The sequence below is a fragment of the Strix aluco genome, chromosome 1 (assembly GCF_031877795.1).
Source record: "Strix aluco isolate bStrAlu1 chromosome 1, bStrAlu1.hap1, whole genome shotgun sequence".
In the NCBI taxonomy this organism is placed as follows: domain Eukaryota; kingdom Metazoa; phylum Chordata; class Aves; order Strigiformes; family Strigidae; genus Strix; species Strix aluco.
Genome location: NC_133931.1, coordinates 93,988,223 through 94,005,510, shown reverse-complemented (window position 1 = coordinate 94,005,510; position 17,288 = coordinate 93,988,223). Strand labels below are relative to the sequence as shown.

The 17,288-nt window shown below is 40.6% G+C and overlaps 1 protein-coding gene across 6 annotated transcripts in view; it reads left to right on the top strand.

Annotated features, from left to right (window-relative positions):
• ECI2 (enoyl-CoA delta isomerase 2) overlaps positions 1-12,656 on the top strand; it is a 36,174-nt gene extending 23,518 nt beyond the window's left edge. For all 6 annotated transcript variants that reach the window (XM_074827485.1, XM_074827474.1, XM_074827514.1 and 3 more), the window contains 7 exons: positions 1,292-1,483; positions 2,298-2,367; positions 3,984-4,086; positions 5,684-5,804; positions 8,900-8,989; positions 11,057-11,200; positions 12,026-12,656. In XM_074827485.1, the coding sequence (XP_074683586.1) occupies positions 1,292-1,483; positions 2,298-2,367; positions 3,984-4,086; positions 5,684-5,804; positions 8,900-8,989; positions 11,057-11,200; positions 12,026-12,181 (876 nt within the window). In that variant the 3' untranslated portion in view covers positions 12,182-12,656. The remainder of the gene's footprint in view (positions 1-1,291; positions 1,484-2,297; positions 2,368-3,983; positions 4,087-5,683; positions 5,805-8,899; positions 8,990-11,056; positions 11,201-12,025) is intronic.
• Positions 12,657-17,288: the final 4,632 nt, after the last annotated feature.

Sequence of the window (17,288 nt, the reverse complement as noted above, 5' to 3'; positions counted from 1 at the left end):
TTTAAAACAAAGAGCAAATCTGTGAATCCAGCACATTGATAACTTTCTCATTTTAAAAAGTCAGTCTCTTATGCCACTGACTAAAAGACTAGCAAAAAGTGTATTTAGAGCCTCTTTTCTTTCTTTCTTTCTCAGTATATCTTGACATCTTTAATACCTCTCATTACCTTTAGAGAAGTCTTTACTTCCAGTGAAGCGAGCAGGAAGAATATAGATGCAAAAGATACATAAGCGGGTTTTTTTCATGCAGACTGTAGTAAGTCTGACTTACCACAGTTTCTTCAGCTACTACTAAATGAAGGAAACATAGGCTTTACAAACCACCTGTGTCACTGCTGCATGAGGCCTGCTGTTCAAGAGTAGTTTCTGAGGTCAGTCAAAGATATTACCTAATGCAGAGGGGGGGTTTTTTTGCATTTTTTTCTTTTAAAAAGAAAACATCCTTGCATAATTTCATGAACATAACATATTCTTTTGCTGTTTGGGGGTTTTTGGGGTGTGTGTTTGTTTTTTTGTTTGGGTTTTTTTGAGATGGCTCTGCAGCTTTTAGAACACTAAAGGAAAAAATCTGTTCTTGAAGTAATAGTGGAGAGGGAATAGACAATTTCATGTGTTACAGATTATGGATTATAGAATTGTTCAAAGTATATTATGCTTTCAAGAAAACAGCTTGTAACAACCAAGAACCTACAGTTCTTTTAAATCACTGCTTACTGTAGAAATAGGGAGGCAGGATTCTTTAGGCTTTTGCATGTCATGTTTGTGCTAAATGAAAATTAGTGTCTTCAAGCATTTTTAAAATGCCGTAGACCCATTTCAGCACTCTTAATTCAGCAACACATGTTCCAAAATAAAAACTTTTATTTTGTTGGGAGAAATGTTCAACTGGAAAGCAGAAACAAAGGATCCATAGAAATGTGTAAATACTGGAAATATGACAAAGGTCTCCCTGGTAGTCTTAGGCATGGATGGGGGCACTTCTCCAACAAAATAAATGTCATCGCTCCAGCCTCTACGTACTTTTATTTTGTGGATCCATTGCTGCTGCTTTCCAGATGACTTTAAGCATGATCTGCAGTGTTTAAATACAGCCTGTTCCTCTTCTCATCCTAATTAGAATGCTTTCTAAATGGAGATATTTTTTTTTCTTTTATGCTGAAGCACAGTCCCCTTCCCCTCCCTCCCACCCCTGGTATCCATTTTATGAATAGCATAACAAACTGGTTTCCATTTCAGCCTTTGATAATCTGGTGTGATTTTTTTTTTTTTTTTTTTTTTTCTTTCATTACAGGATAATGCCAGACAGAAATATACTGAACTTGTCTCAAGTCTGGTCTCTGCAGAGTCTGCTGACCCCAAGACAGATGCTTCTCCAGAAGAGGGCAGACATGGTGACTATGAAACAGTACTGGTTACCACCAAAAACAGTATCACAAAGATAATGTTTAACCGACCTGAGAAGAAAAATGCCATCAACCATAAGGTAAAGAAATTAACTTGGGGAGGATTAATGATTTTTTTTTTCTTCCCTGGGTAAGCTACTTAAATTTTTAAGGAATCATTACTACAGGTTTAGCAGAACTAACTGTAGCATGGTGATCTGAATTTTACAAGGGCTTAGTATCTTGACTCCAACCTAAGGAATATATATCCAGTAGAAAATGAAACCACTCAGCTAAAATTTTATGGATTGGGCTTTTCTGTGTCTCCTGGGTTTTTTTCAAATTTACAGGATTATAGTCTTCACTAAACTAAAATGGCAAACTGCAGGAAAACTAGTCTGTTTTGTGGAGACAATATTTGACTGTAGGTTTATGGATAACAAAACATGTGTGCAGCCTGCTTTGGCTCAGCACTATTGTGTGTATGTCTAGAGTCTTCCAGTTCCCATAGCGATCTTCATGGGTAAATCTGTCCTGTGATCATCCTGTTTCACAACTGCAAAGATACTGGAACAGAGACTTCACCCCACTGCTGCTAATTTTTTAATATATTATTTTGCCCCCTTAAACTACTTCTCAGGTTTTAAAATTATCTGTTTCTAGTTAATGTCTATTTTCCAAAGGACCTTATTTTGTCCTTTAGATTTGCAATGGAAGTCTTGAGTATTGCAGGCATATGGCTTTATGGTCAGAAATACCTCGCATGTAATACTTAACTTTCTGTGGATGCAAATTTTTTTTCATACTTAAAAGGACCATAGCTAATCTGTCTCAAGTTCCTTGTTGTCAGTGTGAATCTCCTTTTTATGATCTCTTAAAGCATCACATTTCTACTCTGATTTTCCTCTTATGCAGATGTACAGAGAAATTATGAAAGCGCTTGAAGAAGCTGGAAAAGACGATTCTACCATAGCAGTTATTACTGGTACCACACTTCACATGCCTCTCTTAGATTTGTTATATATTATGCCAAAGTATAGTGCAACCATGAACTATCTACCTGTATTTAGACTAAGATAGAATTGTGTGAGTGAGGAAATTCTTTCCTCTAGTATAGACCTGAGATTTTTCCAAAGTGTTTTAGCAATATTCTTTTAAGGTGGTGTTTCAAATTCCTTGGCAAGCTTGCTGTTACATCAAAACATCTTTCTGAGATGAGAAGATAGACATAGAATACTCTTAAGGGCCTTATTACTTCTGAGTAGCTGATATATTTACTCCACAGCATCTTCGCTACTGCTTTTGAAGTTCACTGATAAGGGTTTAGTCAATTTTTTCTCTCTGTGATACATTGGAACATACTAAAAGCAAGCCCTTCAAATCCTGTACTGGCATGGCTGATTGAAAGTCACACTGCATATTTGCCTATAATCATTGGAAGAAACGGATACTTTATGTTGATTTTTTTAAAATATTTTTTTTCTGTGGCTGCCATAGGAAAGGATTAGCCAGGCAAGCTGCAACTTGGCCCAGCTGTATACATCCCAGTCACCAGATGTGTGCAGCTGGATGACTGCAGTGACAGTGTGAAAAGGCAGCGTGAAAAGGCAGCCCAAACTCATGCTGCCTGTGAAGTCTGACTGCTCTGGGGATGTGTCATTTGGATTCTCTAGAGGACCCTTTGGTCTGACTCTGATGCTGACTGAACGACATGGCAGGAGGGACAGAATAGCTGAGGGCAGGTGCTGTCTCTCTGGCCCGTCCTCGTTGCTAATAGGTGTGGTTTAGGAAATCAGTCGAAGCTTGAGCTCTGGCTGGCAGCTAAGTAGTGTAGATGCAAGGTGTATATGGGCTTTTTTTGACTTATTACTTATGAGATAATGGCGTATGTATTCTCCGCAGTCTTCTTTACCAGCACCTTGTATTCCCAGGGTGCTGAATTTGCCTTCAGTAGCAATGGCTAGGCACAACAGTCCTTACGGTGTGTAAAGGGTTGTTCACTAACAGGTTATCTGCTTGTTACTGAAGAATACGTCTTTCAGTACAGTGATTTCAGCACAGTGCTGTCAGTTTTATCCTTACAATGCTATGCCTGTTCCTTAATTGGTCATAAAAAAATGTGAAACTTTTACCACATGTTAAATAAGTTATTTTTTCTGCTTTTCCTTCATCAGTTGAAGGGGGATGAAAGGAGATACATAAACTTACTCTTTTTTTTTTTTTTTGGAACAGGAAAACGGAAATGTATCTCACGTCTTACTATGTGAATGAGAAAAATCCTGCGCAAGTAGACAGGGAAAGAAATTATTTTTTTCCATGTGACACTGTTACAGAAAAAATAATTATTTTTTTCTCCTTCAAATCATTAAATTTAATGTTATTTGGCTTTTTACCCATTGTTTTTCAGTGAATTGTCAGTCAAAATTTATTTTTAAACCATAGATGTCATTTAAGGTAGTGTATATACTTTGAGACAATCCTTCTAATTACTTAATAATGTTAGATACTTAGAGTGAAATTATTTTGTACATGTAATAAGTAGCAGCTTCTCTTACCTACTCAGAAACCATTGATGCATTTATTCATATGTGTTTTCTGCAGGAAATGGAGACTACTATAGTAGTGGAAATGATCTGAATAATTTTGCTAATATCCAACCCAGTGAAATGGAGAAGATGGCAAAAGATGGAGCAGTATTACTCAAGTAGAACATCTTGGTTTCAGATATTCATAAGTTACTATAATGGGTAAAATACCATTTGCAGGCGTTGTTAGAAAACACGACAGCAGGGACCCAGTTATGCTACAACACATCCATTTAGATGACTGTTCTAAGAGCTTACCATGTGCATAAACACAAAGATCATGTGGGAGAAGTAGTATTAATTGTATTAAATGAGGAAATGAGATTAATAATAGAAATCTTAAGTACAGTGATGCTAAAGACTCAATGTTATTTTTTAGTCCCCAGAGTACATGCAGATATAATGACAAAAACATGATTTTGAAAAATGTGTGGGTTTTTTGATATCCAACAGTGTCTACACTAGCAGGACGTGCTAAATACCTTCCCTGTCAGACTTCTTTGAATAGAATCTAGGTGTAATGAACTTGTTCAAAATTGCCCAGGAATCTTGATTCTGTCTTTGAGTCTGAATCTACCTGTTAAACTAATTTATTTTCTAGGGTCAAGGAGATCAGGGGTATCATCTGACACAGTGGCTGAAATGTTTTTGTTGGGACAAACAACATGCTTGTTTCTTCCCTGTTTAGCAGATTTTTGTCTTCTCTTTTACTTCTGTATGTGACGATTACATGTGAGAGATACTTGCAAGTTGGATTGCTCCCTCAAGCACTTGCAATTGATGGAAAATCTAAAATACACAGAAAAGCAAACAATGTTTTTGATTTATATTTTAAAGATGAACTTCAAGTACTCAGTTTGCAGCTTGTACTTAGGCAAGCTGTCTGTGGATCACAGTTGCCCCTACAAAGTGATAACGATGCGGTCCGAATCTGTTGCGAAGATGTTATTCAGTGGTATCTGGCAAGCATTCCATCCTGCAGTGTTCTGTAGGGTGTTCAACACAGTGCCCAGTCTCATGTACTTTATGGCCTTTCATCATGCTCTTGTGAGAAGCCTGCATTTGCTATGCTGTTACTATTACACAAACACAGTGCTTCGTTACAGCTGATGCACAGAGATGCCAGAGAAGTGGGGTTCTTACAACATTGTTCGCTTCTGAAAAGTGTTATATTTTGAGAAGGTATTTTGCACTCCTTGGATGGAGAAGCAGCTGTCAAATGAAATAAAATGCTGTTTCTCAAACCTGTGCAGAGCAGCACTAGGGAATTCTGTGTTGTGGTAGCATCACAGTTTTGGTGCCTGCTGGGGCTTCACTGCAGAACAGAGTCTGTGAAGGGAATGGATATCCCATGGGTGGAGTTGGGATGGATGTGTAGGCAGATGGACAGATGGGGCAAGAGACTTCTTTTTAGTGAGCTGTATTCAGTAACTGTAGCTGAAGAGGACAGCACTTTCATAACTGGATTGCAGGAACTAGGAAAGCTGTGCTGACATGTACGTGTTTGTTTCTTAGTTGGTAAGGACATGCAGGTATTTCAAATAGTTCTTATTTTTTTTTTGTCAGAATTCATTTGGGAAAGGGTCAAAAACATGCTACGTAGAACCTAGCTCATGGTTTCTGTTATACAGTATCTAATCATGTGTTTTGAAAGTTGTTTATATTTGATGAAAAAGACTAGGATGTCTCTTACATTCTGACTTTCCTTCTCTCTAGAGAGTTTGTGGGTCATTTTATTGATTTTCCTAAACCACTGATTGCAGTGGTAAATGGCCCAGCTGTTGGAATCTGTGTAACACTCCTTGGACTATGTGACATTGTCTATGCTTCTGACAGGGTAAGTACATTATATAGCTGATCCCAAGGCAGTCTTTAAGCCTCTTTCTGTAACAAATATTATTTGGCTTGGGGTAATCTGACAGAAGAGAACACACAAATGTAAAGGCTTTTTATATCACATCAAGGAACACCTGTATTAATTACCAACACAGGGGTGTGTCAGCCAGCGGTTAACATGCATGGAATTTTTCTCCTGTAGTTACAGTTGTCAAGCTATTGACTCTAGTTTGGAAACTTTTTACTGTATCACTGGGTACAGTAAAGACTAGCTGATGTGAAATGATGGTTGTAAGGCCCCTTTCAGTTGTGGAAGGGGGAGCAAAAGAATATTATGGAATGAAAGTGCAGTAACTGGCATTTTGTCTAATCTGTATTCCAAGGCAGCTTTGGAAAAGCTTTTGTTTATTCAACTTAAGATTCCTCTTAAGGTAACTTGCCAAATAGAAAACCAAAAGCTATATTAAGGCATAGCACAGAATGCCATTATGTGTCTTATTTTTTATGTTCTCTTCTGCTCATTTGTATGAGGTTATTAAACAGATACAGAACTTAACCCAAGGTCTTAATTTTAGGCAAGCTTTTGCTTGCAGAAGTGTCTATGATGGGTGGTACTTTGACTCCTGCTTCAGCACTGTGTCAGGCTTTTCCTCAGTGTCCCTGCTGGATTGGGTTTGTCACTGAGACTTAGGAAAATTGAGCTGCAAGGGACCAACTCCTTCTGCTTGCCCCATTACAGGATCAGCTAGGACCATGTCACTCCTGACATATGCTTGTATAACATGCATGATCTATTCAGTCTGTTCTGGTCCTCAGATCTCTTCTTCTTTTACTAGAAAATCGTTGGGTTCTCCCTCTGCATCCCCTCCCATCTGATCTTTTTTTGCTGCAGGGTGAACCTATTGTTTCTTGTTCCTGAATTTAAAGAACAGCCTATTTTCATCCTCCCTTACAATAGCTGTAAGTGTGCTTAGCCATCAGTGTACTTAAACTGTTAGATATATCACAGGTTTACAGCCACTCTCTCAATTGTTTCTTTTTTTTGAGCTAAACAGCTGCAGTTCATCCAGTTTTTCCTCATGTGGCCTGCAGTCACATTCCTCTGGACTCCTTCCAGCTGTTCTGTGTCTCTAAGCGTAGTGGTACAAACCGGACACATCACTCCAGCTCATGTCTTACTGATGCGAAGTAGAGCAGAAGAACTTCTCCACATTCTGCTGGCTCTGTTTCTGTTTTGACATCCCACAATGTTATTTGATTTACATAGTTGTGATCTGCTGTAACACCTGGTCCCTTACTGTAGAGTTGCCAGTTAAAGTTGTTCCTATAGTATACTGTATACCAAGTTATTCCTGCGAAACTTTAACTTGTCCATCATAAATAGTATCTTCTTACTCATAACTCTCTGTTTTAAGACTATTTTGAATTCTAATCACTTCCCCCTTGGCTTACAGCTGTAAGTTAGTATAGACATAGCTGAAGTTTAATCCAGTTAAGCATTAAATATTTTGTCCTGTTAATATTATCCTTCTTTCTTGAATGGTTTGAGATTCATACTTGAACTTCCTTTTACTAGTTATATACATAATCATTGGTAAGTGTGTCTTATTTTTGCCTTGTATTTCTATTTTTTAAATCTCTATATGCTTGTATTGGTTTCGTACTTCGTTGTCTGACATAGTTTTCACTTTCTGTGTACTGTATTTAAAGTCAGTAACGAGCTCATGATTTAACTGAGACAATCTCTTAGTACCTTCCTACCTGCACTGGGACAGCTTTTGCTTATACCTTTGGTAACCGTTCTGTGAGGATTTCTGTAGGGTCTAACTTAGCCTTTCACTTAGGTTAGTCCTCATGAGAACTTTCCTATTAACTTCAAGTTAATTGAAGCCTTCTCAAAGGTGATTGTTCTCTGTTCTTCCCTTTCCAGATTGTGAACTCCCATGCAGTAAGGTCATTCTCATCCAAATTATTACTTAATTTCACATTCTCTGATAGCTTGGTTGGAGTGCTTAGGCATTGACTGCCTACTCCAGAAGTGGCCAACTTTGCTGTGTCCAGGATCTGGTTTTATTCTCAGCCAGGTATTCCCACAGCAGATCGTTACCAGCCACATTTGTGGGACACTGCACAGCCCAATCTGACAACAGAACAGCATTTTGGGCGGTCAGTTAACATTGTCTTCTGCACTGGATTTTGCTTCAGTTCATAGGGCGCTAGTTTGTACCCCTGGTATAGTTAATCTCCCCTTGCTTAACCACAACCAGTACTAGCCTGTACCTTGGCAGATATTGTCTAATCTTTTCTTACAGTGATATAAATGTCACTTTCTTTCTAGGAAGTCTATTGTTCTGTCTTACTGTATGGCTGTCTAGAGTACAGTAAGAGATGATTACCTTCTATTACACCAAAAGCTGCATTGGCAACTTCTGCACTCTTTGTGTATCAGTTCATATTTTTAAATGGAAATAAAGGCAAACATTTTGTCTTCCTTTCTTAAAGTTGATATGAGTTGTCAAAACATAATATTCTGTAGTTATAGCAGTTATATAAAATCAGGGTATTGTTTTGTGTGATCCCATGATGCATTTCTGCCACAGGTTCTTTTTAAATTTGCATAAAATTTGAGGAAAGAAGATTCAGTGACTTGAATTTTTCAGGAGTAGAATAAACCTAGTGTGCCTTCAGAAAGCAAAATGGTATTCACCTCAAGTTATTTGGGCTATGTATTTAAAAACTTTTTAGGGCAGATGTGTATGAACATCCTTTCTGTAAAGATTTTGCACATGCAAATTAGTTTCTCTAAGTGCTGTATTCAGATAAGGTAACTTCATCAATAGGGCTGTTATCATAAGGAAATTGAATTATACAGACAGAGTCAGCTCTTGGATGCATTGAGAGGATGAAGCAGTGTTACCGGATGGTGTTTAAAGCCTATTATGGTAACAGTTCAGATGTATTTCTGGTGAACTCTGTCCCAGTAGAAGCTTTAAAATGAAAACTAAATCCTACTACTTTAGTCCTGTGCTCTGTTGTGAGGTTTGCTTTGGTTTTATCTGTGGTTTTTTTGGTGTGGGGTGTTTTTTTTTTTTTCAGGCTACATTTCACAGCCCATTTAGTGAACTTGGACAGAGCCCAGAAGGATGTTCCTCTTACCTGTTTCCAAAAATCATGGGCTTAGCCAAGGTAAGAATGTCTGCACTGTATGTGGGATCATCTGACCTTTGTGTGTTGGTATCCTCCAACTGTAGGAGCAAGCGGAGTCAAAGTAAGAGTCCTCAAAGAGAGCTCGTGTTTGCGTCTTTTGAACCAAAGATCAAGAAATGTAATGACAGTGTCAGCACAGGCACCATAACAGAGTAGTGACCACTTCTAAAGTCATACAGCGATACTGATGAAGGTTTTCTTTCTCGTGGATTCCACCACCTTCTTGAGATAATTTCTGTATGGCAAAAGGTTGTATCTTTCTTCCAACAGTGGGAGGAAATGATATAACGAAGTGTTAAAAAAAGAAAATAAGAGCACTCATAAGAAATGTCTCGGTAGGCTGCTTTTATCAGGCAAGGGAGCAAGTGTTGCAGGGCTTCTGCCAACCCTGTGGGAAACTTGTAGTCAACCATTGCTCCACTTGTGAATGTGAAGCAATCCATTTATGTATGTACTTCCAGACCTTTTATATTATCTATTTTTTTTCTTTACATATATATATATATATATATAGGTCTTCTGTCCATACTCTTATTTTCTGTCTACTCTAGAAATAAGGAAACTAGATAATAGTAATTGAAAAAGAAAAAAAAAAAAGACAGCAGAATATAGATTTTCTTTTCTCAGAACAGCATAGCTCCCTTTCTGCTTCTTTTGATATCCCACAGAAAAAATCTGGATAGTTTCAAATACGTATCTGATATTATTGCCTGTATTAACATATTTTTGTTGATCAGGGTTTAAATCTGTAAGGAGTGTAGAGCAAGCACTTCATAAACATTCAAGTATCAAGGGTAGTCTGTTCAGTGAGATAGAGTCTACCAGTACGTATTCTAGAAATCTTGGAGTCACTGCAAGAAGTGAGCAAACGCATTCATGATGAGGTAATTTTGGGTGACAACCTTGGAGTTCTGCTCAAAAAGACATGCAGACTTCTGGTGAACAATAGGAGCTGGAGGCCAATCCCTAGTGGTGTAGCCCAGGGGTTGGTACTGGGTCTAATACTTATTTAACCTCTTCATTATGTCCCGGATGGTGAGACTGAGTACACCCTCAGCAGATGATACAAAACTGAGAGGAATGGTTGATACACCAGATGCGTTGCCATTCAAAGTGACCTGCACAGGCTGGAGAATTGGAGTATCTCATGGGTTTCAGAAAAGGAAAAAGCAAAGTCCTGTACCTGGGAAGAAATAACCCCACCCACCAGTGCATGCTGGGGGCTTACTGGCTGGAAAGCAGCTTTGCAGAGAAGGACTTGTGTGTCATGGTGGACAACAAGTTGCCCATGAGCCAGCAATGCACCCTTGCAGCAAAGAATGCCAATGGTATCCTGGGTTGCATTAGGCAGGTTGAGGGAGGTGAGTCTTCCCCTCTGCTCAACCCTGGTGAGAGCACAGCTGGAGTGCTGTGTTTGGGTCTGGGCCCTGGCTACAAGTTTGGAGCAGGTCCAGCAAAGAGCCACAAAGATGGTTAAGGCACTGGAGAATATTACATATGAGAAGAGGCTGAGAGCTCTGGGACTGCTTTTCCTGGAGCAGAGAAGGCTTGGGAGAATCTTACCAATGTTTATAAATACCTGATGGGAGAGTGTAAAGATGATAGGGACAGATTCTTGTCAGTGGTGCCCACTGACAGGACAAGGGGAGAGAGGTACAAATTGAAACACAGGAAATTCCATATGAATATAAACAAATAATTTTATAGTGAGTGTGGTGAAACACAGGATCAGGTTTTGCAGAGATGCTGTGAAGTCTTCATCCTTGTAGAAGTGTCTTCGTCCTTGGAGATACTCAAAACCCAACAGGACACAGCCCTGGGCAGTCTTCTCCAGCTGACCCTGCTTGAGCAGGGGGATTGAACTAGACAGTATCCAGAGGTCCCTTCCAACCTCATCTGTTCTGTGATTCTGTGCTCTTTTCAAGAGGACAGACATTAACGAGCAAGGGAGTAAAATAAATGTGGCTTGGAAGCTCATGCCTTTCCTGTCAGGTTACTCAAGTCTTGTGTCTTGTTGAATCATGCTTTCTGCTTTTCTTTAAATAGGCAAATGAGATTTTGCTGTTCAATAAAAAGCTGACTGCAGCAGAAGCCTGTGCCTGGGGACTTGTGACTGAAGTCTTCCCCGACAGCACTTTTCAGAAGGAAGTTTGGGCAAGATTAGAAGCTTATGCAAGCCTCCCCAAAAATGTCAGTATTTTAAATTTTTCTCTGTCTTCTAAGCCTGTAGTATTCCCAGTACTCCTGCCAAAACCTATCCTGCTACTTGATTTACCTTCATCCTTAATTGAAATAACAAGGCTCAATATATTTTCCTTTAAGCACAGATCTGTCCCTGTCCTTCTGCTGCTGGGAAACAGGTAGCTCTCTTCTACCCTGGCTGAATCTAAGACAGTGTGCTGTACACAGAGTTTCAGTGGCTGAAAAGCCTTAAAAACTAACTAATTCATCCACCTGCAGTCTCTGTGTGTGTGCCTTGGATATCTTCTCTTAGATTTTTATTTTAGTAATAGTTTAGGTTTAAGAGACTTACCACTGGTTCTACAATATTAATTGTACTGTGTGCACTGTGGGTGCTCAAGATGACACTGGGTGGCTTTACATTTTGCTGAATTCCTTCATCCTGCTCCCTAGTTTAGGTTTTGCAAAACTACTTGAGTCACAGTGGTATTATGTTATATTGGACGAGAGGAGACACTTGTGCCAACTGCTGATAATGTATGTTGCATTTGGCACTGCAGACAGTTGAACAGGTTTCGCTTCTTATGTCCATCTATTCTGATTATGAGCACTTGGACTGCTGTTTTGCTTCCCATGAACCTCCTCCACCCTATTAGCAGTCTTAGTAATTAAATGTAATAATTACTTCCAGCAAAAAGGTTGTCTAAAAGCTAAAAAGTACAATGATAATATAACTTGGTTTGAATTCTAGTGTGTTTATTGTGGTATTTTCTGAAATGTTAAATTAAGGTATAGAAAGCATAACTTCCTAATGTTCCTCCCTCTCTCCTCCAGTCCTTGGCAGTGTCAAAGCAACTGTTACGAAGTATGGAAAAGGAGAAGCTCCATGCAGTCAACAGTAAAGAGTGTGAAGTCCTGCAGGAGAGGTGGTTATCCGATGAATGTATAAATGCTGTTGTCAGCTTCTTCCAGAAGAAAGCAAAACTCTAATCTTCACCAGTAGAATAATTCACCTTCTGGCAATAGCTTAATCTGCCCTTATCGTTATAAACTTTCTCTTCAAATAATAATTATCACACCTTTTGATGTGGTATATTCCTGTTCTGAGTACTGGGTTAAAACTGGTTCATAAAATTAATACAATGTTATGTGCCTTGGATCCATTATGGATATTTAGGTTGGGGAAGAAAGATTCATTATTCTGTAGGAAGCAGTGATGTTTCTGAATAATACTAAAGCAGAACCAACAGATTCACTAGCACTGTATTTTGATAGCTTTTCAATAAATGTCTTATGAATGATTCTTCTTATTCATTGGTGAGGAAGGAAATACTGTATTAATGAAAAAATAAATAGAAGTATTTAATTACTGTTATGCTGACTCTTACTCCTCCTGTTAAACATCTTCAATGAGAGGGAAAGTAGTTCCTGCAGGTGTATTAATAAAGGTGTCTTACAAAAAGTATTCACTGTACTAACTTGAAGATTCTCAAAGATGTTTGGTGTGAGCTTTATGGTGCTAATCTTAAATATATTTTTCCATTAATTGCTTCATATTGCCCTTTTTCTGTGAAAAATCCCATTAAAGATAAGATGGCCGGGCCCAAAGAGTTGTGGTGAACGGAGTTAAATCCAGCTGGTGGCCAGTCATGAGTGGTGTCCCCCAGGGCTCGGTTTTGGGGCCACTCCTGTTTAACATCTTTATTGATGATCTAGACGAGGGGATCGAGTGCACCCTCAGTAAGTTTGCAGATGACACCAAGTTGGGTGGGAGTGTTGATCTGCTCGAGGGTAGGGAGGCTCTGCAGAGAGACCTGGACAGGCTGGAGCGATGGGCTAAGGCCAGCTGTAGGAGTTTCAATAAGGCCAAATGCCGGGTGCTGCACTTGGGCCACAACAACCCCCAGCAGTGCTACAGGCTTGGGGAGGAGTGGCTGGAGAGCTGCCAGTCAGAGAGGGACCTGGGGGTGTTGATTGACAGCCGGCTGAACATGAGCCAGCAGTGTGCCCAGGTGGCCAAGAAGGCCAATGGCATCCTGGCTTGCATCAGAAATAGCGTGGCCAGCAGGGACCGGGAAGTGATCTTACCCCTGTACTGGGCACTGGTGAGGCTGCACCTCGATGACTGTGTTCAGTTTTGGGCCCCTCACTACAAAAAGGACATTGAATTACTCGAGCGTGTCCAGAGAAGGGCAACGAAGCTGGTGAAGGGTCTGGAGCACATGTCGTAGGAGGAGTGGCTGAGGGAACTGGGGTTGTTTAGTCTGGAGAAGAGGAGGCTGAGGGGAGACCTCATCGCCCTCTACAGCTACCTCAAAGGAGGTTGCAGAGAGAGGGGGATGAGTCTCTTTAACCAAGTAATAAGCAATAGGACAAGAGGGAATGGCCTCAAGTTGCGCCAGGGAAGGTTTAGACTGGATATTAGGAAGTATTTCTTTGCAGAACGGGTTGTTAAGTGTTGGAATGGGCTGCCCAGGGAGGTGGTGGAGTCCCCATCCCTGGAGGTGTTTAAGAGTAGAGTCAGTGCTGAGTGATCTGGTGTAGTTGGGAACTGTCAATGTTAGGTTAATGGTTGGACTGAATGATCTTCAAGGTCTTTTCTAACCTAGATGATTCTGTGATTGTGACCTCTTACTGTGGCCATTTTGGAGTTAAATTAACAAAACAATTATTTTTCAACAGAGAATTTCTCCCCTGTTCTTGGATGTCTTTGGGTAGAGAGTATACCACGCACTGCAGGGAAAAGGGTCAGGTTGCTGGAAGTAGGTGAACATTTAACTCATGCCAACGAAAGGAAAGCAAGGAGAAGCAGCAGTTACTCATCCAGAAAAGCCTCTTGATGACAAGGAGCTGATTGTTGTAAAAAAAAAAAAAATGGGGAAAAAACAAACAAAAAACCCACCAAACCCAAACTTTAATTTTAGTGCTCTAGACTGATCCTCAAGAGCGGTGACAGAAACCCAAAAGGCAGCACTCCAGTCCTGGCCCTGCGTGCTCAAGCAGGTACGTACAGAACAGCAGGGGCACAGCACGTGCCTACGGCTAATGCAGAGGGAGGCTGGTGTTGGTGCAGCAGAGGTCGAGGTGGATGCTGGTTTCTCAGGTGGGTGGCGAGTGCCAGAGCACTGGGGCATAGCGTGGGGGTGGGAGCTGCTCTCAGTGAGCCCCCAGAAATGCCTGACTTCGGGTGTCGCCAGTGTGCCTTGGCCAAGACTTGCGGTGCCACTGCCGGAAGGTCACCTGTGACTGGGCAGCATGGACATGCAGGGTGGCTGCTTGGCAGTGGCACTGCTGCCTTGCAGGGTAAGCAGGTCTTAGAATCCAGACTTGCCTCCGATGTGGTACCTGGCCCTTGGGATTTAACTACTGACAAAGAAAAAGAGAAATGGGATCAGAGACAAAGAGAACAAGAAACATGGGTATGCATCACTCAGCTATGATACAGCAGTTAAATTTGATGCTAAGTATTAAATGGATTTAAGGTCCTCCTTAGCCCTCTGTGAGAATCAATGCTGCCACCCAGGATTGCAAGGAAAACCAACTCTGCTGTCACACACAAGATGGCAGAAGCAGGGCCAACAGAGACACAGGGTGAGTGAAGCAGTAGAGTGGTATAGGGAAGAAGGAGAGGGTAAAACTTCCAGGGAGGTCTAAGAGTTAGACCCAGCTGCCAGGAAAGAGAGGGAGACCAAAATAATTTCCTGTTATGAAATAACATTGAAAAGGGCTGGGGAGGGCACACTTCCAGCAGAGGTGAAATGGCCAAAGGGCAGCCTGGCTCTTCCCCCTTCCCTCCCAGCACCCAGAGAGGGGACGCAGCTCCAGGCCCCACAACATGGTGGCCGCCTGTAGCATGGCAGTGGCGGGTGGGGGAAGAGGACAGCTCTGCCGGGCAGCGTGCATGGGTGGTGCTGTGGGGTCAGGAGCGGCTGAGGCCCAAGGCGGTGAGTAAGAGAAGAAGCTGAGGCATAGACCTGGGTGGGAGCTGAGTGCTCAGGACTGCCATGGCACCCTAGCCCTGTGAGGTGGTGGCCGCTGCCGTCCATCCTGGGCATGCCCTGCTGTGGCCGGGACATCTCTTGGGCCACTGGTGGGGTGCCAGGCTCAGTGCTGGCTGCAAAATGGCGGCAGTTGTGTGGGACAAGGAGCAGGCTGAGAGTTGCGGCCCTGGCCCATGGCAGCCCCCCGGGTTTGGGGCAGCACAGGGCATGTGCCTTCAGGACCGGAGGGTGAAACATAGCTTTGTCTTGCCAGGGCTTTTGTGGCATGCGTGCTTTTTTTCATTTTTGCTCTGCTCACATGAGCCTGAGTCCCTGAAACACTTTCTGTGGGGTTTTTATGGCATGGTGGAGGCACCATAGTGGTCACCATTGTTGGTGTACTCAGGTATAAACAGTAGTTAGTTTTTCAGTCTTTTAAAAGCTCTTTATCAGTGATAAGGTTTAGCAGATTTAGTAGTGCATCAGCTGTGTTATCAAGTGTATTGTGTGTGTGTGCGATGTATTTGCCAAGGAAAAATGCAGCTGTTAATAATTTGTTGATGGATGAAATAGAAGAAACAGTGGATGCCAGCATATCACTTACAGCAATGGGAGATGAATCATTAGTGGTTTTGTAATGAATTAGTTCTGTTGAAATTTTTTTCTGTTCTGACTCTCAATGAGAATAAATCAACATTGCTTTGAGGGAATGGTACTCCTGAGTGTTTTTAGTTAACTTTTGGAGAGGCAAATCATCACCTCAGATCACTAACAAAGTTCACTTCATACAAATGTTTTGTGAACAAAAAAAGTTTTCTGCCTAGCAGCATCTTTAGTCATTTTTACACATTCTATAGATGTCTGGTATTGAGAAGAACAAAACAAGCCTGATTAATCACTTCAAACAATTTCTGTTTACTCCATACAACAAATCAGCAATTTTAGATAATTTCTTCTGAAATATGGTCAGTTTTAAATTATATTTTTAATAATATGATTGTGAGGGCTACATCAAATGTTCACTATGTTCCCTTCAAGGTATTACCAGTGAGCGGTGTATGTCTTGCTAACACAGAGGTGCCATGTACAATAGGATTCAGGTCACACTTTGCACAATTACACATGTGCTTAATCTGCCTCCATGTTTGTATAGAGTCACAGGTAAATAATCAAATATATCACACAGAAATACTAATGGCAAGATATCTAAACATAGTTTTGGAAAATAAGGTGTTCCAAGCTTACACTGGATATAAGACCTGCAACATTCATTGATTATATTCATTATAGTTAGTGTTAATACAACACCTGTTTGGCAAAAGTAGCTTTGAGACCAGCAATAAAAAATACAAAGTCTGCATATAAGGCCATTGTGAGATATTAATGATACACTCCATGTTTTTATCATAAAGGATTCAGGATATTCGGGCTGCATCACGATGCCAGCTTTTGTGTTTCTGAATTGAATTTGCAGTTCAGTTGTAAATACCCTGCAACAACTCTGCTGTGTTGAAGTGGCTCTCCCTTGTTCCAGATGAATGTGAACATGTCCATAAGAGTAAGGTAGTAGGTCTCATATCTAAACAAGGACTTTTAAGGTTTTCAAACAAATTAGAATTTATGATTAAAAACTCTAAACCATGGCCATTCTTAAAATGTTTCCTTCATCTATAACCTTTCCTAGATGTTTACATACAACTATGCATGTTATTTAATCTTCTTGTAGTAACTAAACAAAGTATTTTCATTCACAAAATTTTCTTGGAGGATTAGTTTTCCTTTTTGATTTGCAACTGAGCAAAATTTAAAATGCATTCTGTAATGCCTGTAGCAGGTGAAATGTAGTATCAGTACATTTTAGCCCTAAGTAGGTGGAATAGGTCTAGAATGTTGCTAGAATGCAACATCTAAAACCTGGAGGGAAGAACCCAAACCCAAATCCTTTTTTGGCTTATTAACCACTTCTCCATTCAATATAATAAGATGTGTACAGTTGAAAGCAGTCTGTATAAAGTGTTTATACATGATATTGCTTTAATTAAGTAGTTGCAGTGGAACATACCTGTGATAGCAGTTCAGCAGCTTCTCACCAAGATGGTTACACAGCACAATATGAT